Below are 6,000 nucleotides of genomic sequence, written 5' to 3' on the forward strand. Positions count from 1 at the left end.
TTTCAACTTTCATGAAGACTTCACCTAAGTTCTTACTCCCCTAAAAAGGCTCATTTCTGAGCTAAGAGTGGCACACCTTAAGACACACCATTTTGAAATTTTCTATGTAGCAATGCCCTTTTTTACCCTCAAATCTCCGTATTCTGTTTATCTTCCTCACAATTCTTCAATTAAGCTCCAATCTTCTCTAAAGATTTTTGCAAGATTTGAAGTCCTACAAGTGCCCCTAGATTCTCACAAATGATTATGCAGTGGATCAGGTTACAAGGGACTCCTGAAGATCCTTCCATAGACATAGGATATCTTCCTGTTATACTTACTATCCAGAAACACTACTGCAATGAGCAGCCTGCTCTACAGACTATAATATATAAGAGGACCTAAGTCATAATAAGAGCTCCAAAACTTCCCTCCAGTCCCAATTCTGGTTTCCTGTAAACACTCAAAAATACCTAAGGATTCAAGTTTTAAAAGACCAATTTTTCCTCTTTGTTCCAGCAATATTATGAACATGCCTAGAAGTATTAGCTCAGCACTAACTCCTATAGTTTTCAAGGCATGAGGTAATCATTGACAGAACATGGCTATACCATCCTTCTCCCCTCAATTGCCAAGATTCACAGGCCTAATCTATCTCTATCTCAAAGTCTGGAGTGATCTTGGTTTAATGCTTCCATATCTCTATATCCTAATAGGTATATTATCATAAATTAGTATAAATCTCAGTGTATTGGTGACAAGTATTCTATGAAAAGGATATAAAGACAATTCTATACATTCTTTCATAACTAGAATATTGCCAAATAGTCTAGACAATATAGACAAAGTTGTACTGCTTTTTATTTCTTCTGCATTTCTGTACTTTTATTTATTTCTTTTTTTTTTTTTTTGTTGGTCGTGGGGCTTGAACTCTGGGCCAGGACGCTGTCCCTCAGCTCTTCAGTTCAAGGTGAGCACTCTACCACTTGAGCCACAGCACCACTTCCTGCATTTCTGTACTTTTAAACTAGCATGAAAACAAAACTCAATTCTTCCAAGCATTTCTTCTCTTTAGCTAAGATTATGTGATGACACATTCATGGAGTAATTTGTGGAGTAAATAGGCCTAGCAGAAAATTTACTTGTAAATGAACATTCAAAGGTGGGTGTTTGACTGAATTACACAGCAGGAAATCTGGCTTCTGTTCTATATGATAACTTCCTTATAGTTCTGTATCCTTCAGATACAGGATCATGTACAAATCAATGATAATCACTAAAATCCACTGTTTCCTATTCTATCTCAAGACACTTTTTTGAAAATGGGTAATAGGAAAGAAGATTTTTGCTACTACTTTCTAATAAAGAATGGGTTGGTTTCTAGTTACCTACACTGGTAATGATGCTAAATCTCAACATTTGTATCTTGGGGCTGGGAAGGTGGCTCAGTGGTAGAGTGCTTGCCTTGCATGCCTGAGGCCCTGGGTTCGATTCCTCAGTACCACATAAACAGAAAAAGCCAGAGGTGGTGCTGTGGTTCAAGTGGTAGAGTACTAGCCTTGAGCTGAAGAGCTGAGGGACAGCACCCAAGCCCAGAGTTCAAGCCCCACAACCAACCAAAAAAAAAAATCAACATTTGTATCTTATTTCCAACTGAAAAACTTAAGATACAAAAACAAAAACAAAATTCAACTCATATGCCATTACAGAGAAATTACAGGCTTCCACTTCACATTCTCTCTCAAAACAAATTAAATATATGTATATATATACACATAGATATATATATATGGAGGGGTGCATATGTGTGTCTATTTATGTATCTGTAAATAAAATGCGATAAGCTCATTTTTTTTTTTTTTTGTTAGTCATGGGGCTTGAACTCTGTGCCAGGGATTGTCCCTGAGCTCTTCAACTCAAGGCCAGCTACAGCGTAACTTCCTGTTTTCTGGTGATTAACTGGAGATAAGAGTCTCATGGACTTTCCTGCCCGGGGCTGGCTTTGAACCACGATCCTCAGATCTCAGGCACCTGAGTAGCTAGGATTACAGGAATGAGCCACCAGCACCCGGAAAGTTCACATTTTTGAGAGATAATACGACAATTTCTTTTTCTGGAAATATATATATATATATATATATATATATATATATATAAAAAACATTCATTGTTTATTAGACAAAAAGATGACAACACAATTTTACACTGCTTTACTACCCCAAAATATTTAATATGTTGCCATTGGTAAGTTGGAAAATACTTTCAGATATCTATCAAAACAAAGCAAACACAACTTCATTTGACAAAAAAAAATACCTCCTGTTTCATTATGCACTAAGACAGAGAAATGAAGTCTCTATTCTTAAAAAAACAATGACGTAAAAAAGACAAACTATGTTTTCAGTTCTGGGATGAAAATATCAATGTTTTTCTAATCTCTAAATTTATTTCAAATCACATCACAAACCAGCAAGTGTCTATCAGGATATTTATTCAGTGCTGGGCTCCCAAATCCTGAATTTGTTTACTTAATAAACTTACCAAACACTCCTTTCTAGTGAATACTTTTACTACCCTCAAAATGAAGTTACAGATTTCAGGGCCCAATCTCAGGTTTTCTCAATCAGATAATGGGGATTGAGCTAAGGCTTTAGCATGTCTTAATGTGAACTTCAGTTATGCTGAATTATCTCAACCCTGCATGCAAATGAGGACAAAAGTAAATAGATATTAACACTTGCCTTAATCTAGTACCTCTGGCTAAAAATTGCCATCATCTTTCTGTTGTGGTGGAAAATACAGAAGTCACTACTTCTTCAAAGTTTCATTTATGTCTATCTCACAGGACACACTAGTTCCTGTGAAACCAATCTTAAGTATTAGTCTAACACATTTCCCTCCCCCATAATAAAGTCACCAGAGGTCCAAATGTACTGTCTTCAGTCTTATAGTCAGTAGTCGCTCCAAAGGACAAGGACAAAAATATCTCCTGAGCCAATTCCTGGCACTAAGACATAGCCTCATAGCAGCAACTTTTCATAGGAAATGAGTAACTAATAGTCCTAATGAGATAGATGAGTACTGAAAGCCAGAATGACAAAACAGAAACTAAGTTATCTTCCCTTACAAATGTATAGGTCAGATAATGAAACCGTTATAGCAGAACGATATGCAGTTCAGAATTATAAAAACTGTCCTTGTTAAAATCCCTTATCTTTCTGTATATACAGGGCTATACACAAGAAAAGTCTAACTGGGTAAAGAGAGGGGCAATGTGGAACAAAAGCCAATGCTGAGCTTTTAGAAATCTTTCAATCATCTATTCTAAGATGATAAAATATTCAGCCGTAGAACACATGGACCAATGGGAGAATTTTGTGTGAATATTTTTGTACTTAGGATTTCATACAAAAATAAGTATACTTTCCATTATACTATGTTGTTTGAAGACACTAGAAAACTCTACAGTAAACCTTTAAAAAAAAGTTTTGAGGTAAATACCTATCTAAAACCTTCAAACCACTTCAGATTATCAACATCTATCTTGCCTACTTTATATGTTCCAGTTTCTATTTTCCATGTTAAAAGATTACTACATTAACTAAAATGATACACTGTCAGTATGTCTTCAGCAAGGATTTTGAAAAGTCTGGAAAATAGATAGGAAAGGATTAGAAATCCAATCTCCTATATGAAACTTAAAAATTTGCTTATTTTTTAAAAAACCATCTCTCGGATTCTGCTGTCCTGCCAAATGTGACAATTTGCAAGTATTCTTATTTACAGGAGCATATTCCATAAGAGGAAAATAAAGACTATTTTTAAGACCTGAGAATGCACTTTAATGTTGTCAGAAGTGGGGTCACTTTTCTCCAAAGGGTCATTTGGATATTATATCATTCCAGGGCCATACAAAATTAGCTATACAGGCATACAGCCAGGGGCAGTCTATGAAAAGCATGCTGTCCCACCAGGAACCAAATGTTTTCACTGGGCCTCATAATGCCTAGTGGCCAGTGGTGCCACAGCCCTGCTAGGTGAAGGGGTAAGCAAACCAACAGCACTCCTATGTAGACCACACACATGGGTGACTCAGCCCTGTTGGGGAGATTTTTTTTTTTTTTTTTACTGAATTGGGTGAAACTTCACATTTAAAATCCTACAAACACAGAAACTCCCAAGTATTCTGCCTAGAACAATGAATAAGCTTTGGAGTGGTTCATTTGCAGGGATTTAAGAACTGTGTTAAACATACTTCCCGTTCAAGTACTACATGGTCTCTATGGTGTCTGACTTTTCAGTCCAAGTCTTCCCAATTCTCTGAGTAACTTCACCAAACTACTCTTAAGAGTCTTAGTAATTATAAATAGAACCCGAATGAGAAAGAGAGTTCAGGTTGTCGTCATTAAGCCAAATTAAACAGCACATTTAGAAAAACAGCTATAGAATAAAACATGCTGAATTAGGGACAAAAAGATTATAATGAGTAGTTTACAGTCTCATCATTGAATTGCAACACAGAACCAAGTCTGTCCACTACAGTAGTAGGCAAAGTCTCAGTCTTTTAGAGGTAAACCCACCCCACCTAGGGCACAGACTGCTTCCCATTATGGAGATATTCTACCTACCTGAAGTAACCAACCACCCACAGAGAAAGGCATATTGACAATAAATTCCTAAGTTTTGCATGTAGCCTCTTTCATTCGCATGTTTCCCACTTTCTATCGTAAAGAAGAACGCATAGACTCAATACACCGCAAAAATAGTAATAAATCTCACCCCTAAATTGTGACTCCCGCAATTCTGGTCCAAACAAAAGCCATCGTTTTAACTAGGTGGGGATTTGGGTCTCTCCTTACAGTAAAGGGCCAAGGCTGTTTTCAGGGTGCAGGCGCCAGCTTTGACTCTGGCCTCCTGTCACATTGTGATCTCACCCTGCTGGGGGCCCTGGATTGACTGAAAACCAGATGTGATCAGGGGCGGTGAGAAGACTCGCTAACCCTGCTGAGTGGCCCCGCCACTGACCAGGGGAGGGCACCTCGGTCGCCAGGACCCGGGGCCAACCCCGCCTTTCGGTAAGTTCCTCTTCCCACCCCACCCCCTCCCCGCAATAACCGGGCCAAATCCCGCACCCCACCCCGCCCTATTACGGAAAGTCACGCTGGCAACTCGGTGAAAGGCAGGGGGACAGCTCCCGGGGCACACAAGTTGGTAATGAATCCCCCTCGGCCCAGTCGGGGCCGACACCTCCTCCAGGAGCCCACGAGGCTGCCAACTTTTCCTCTTGCCCCCTCTGGTGCGCACGCAGCCCAAACTTTGTGGTCCGCTCACCTGGCAGCGCAGCGGTGCCGGGTCCCGGCGGCGGGGCGCCGCCACTGACCTTCACGCCAGCCCCCGGCCGCGCGGGGCCCGGCCGACCCCTCACCCACCCACCTGGGCCCCCCCACCGATGCCTCCCTCCGCCGCCCCCACCCCAGTTCTCGGGGGAAGCTCGCGGCGGGGGCGCCTGCATCCTCCAGCCCCGCTGGTCACTGCTGTCCAAGACCCCCCCCCCCCCCGGGCCGCGAGAGCCCTGGAACCCGGGTGCCGGGGCGCCCACTCACCATTGGTGAAGGGCTCCATCTTTACCCCGCCGCGGCTCCTCTCTACCCGAGCGCCCAGGCTTCCTACTCCGAGAGCTGAAGCGGCCCTGCCGACTGAGCATGCCCAGCGCGGCCTGGGAGGGCTGCCGGGGAGGTGCGGCGAGGGGCGACGCCGCTCCGCCCTTCGGCGACTCCGTCGTTCCGGGTTTTCACGACTGCAGCAGAAGGAGCCAAGAAGGCCGGAGCGCGAAAAGCCGCTCAATCCCAGCCAAATTAGGAGGCCGGGGGGGGGGGGGGGTGGGGGGGGGGGAGGGGGAAGAGCTATGGGGATGGGGGCGTGTCCGGGGCGGGGCTTGGGGCGCCCCGCCCCTCTCGGCGCCCGGGCGCTCCGCTGCCGCGCGCCGCGCTCTACCGTTTGAGCCCCTGCGTGCGCCCGCTG

General features: G+C 43.2%; 1 protein-coding gene across 2 annotated transcripts in view; it reads right to left on the bottom strand.

Annotated features, from left to right (window-relative positions):
• The window catches only part of LOC122117366 (leucyl and cystinyl aminopeptidase), a 99,250-nt gene extending 93,516 nt beyond the window's left edge, over positions 1-5,734 (bottom strand). For both annotated transcript variants that reach the window (XM_042691112.1, XM_042691111.1), the window contains exon 1: positions 5,583-5,734. In XM_042691112.1, coding sequence (XP_042547046.1) covers positions 5,583-5,601 — 19 coding nt within the window. In that variant the 5' untranslated portion in view covers positions 5,602-5,734. The remainder of the gene's footprint in view (positions 1-5,582) is intronic.
• Between the last annotated feature and the right edge of the window lie 266 nt (positions 5,735-6,000).

Source organism: Dipodomys spectabilis, unplaced genomic scaffold (assembly GCF_019054845.1).
Source record: "Dipodomys spectabilis isolate Male_0828 unplaced genomic scaffold, ASM1905484v1 ptg000140l, whole genome shotgun sequence".
Lineage (NCBI taxonomy): Eukaryota > Metazoa > Chordata > Mammalia > Rodentia > Heteromyidae > Dipodomys > Dipodomys spectabilis.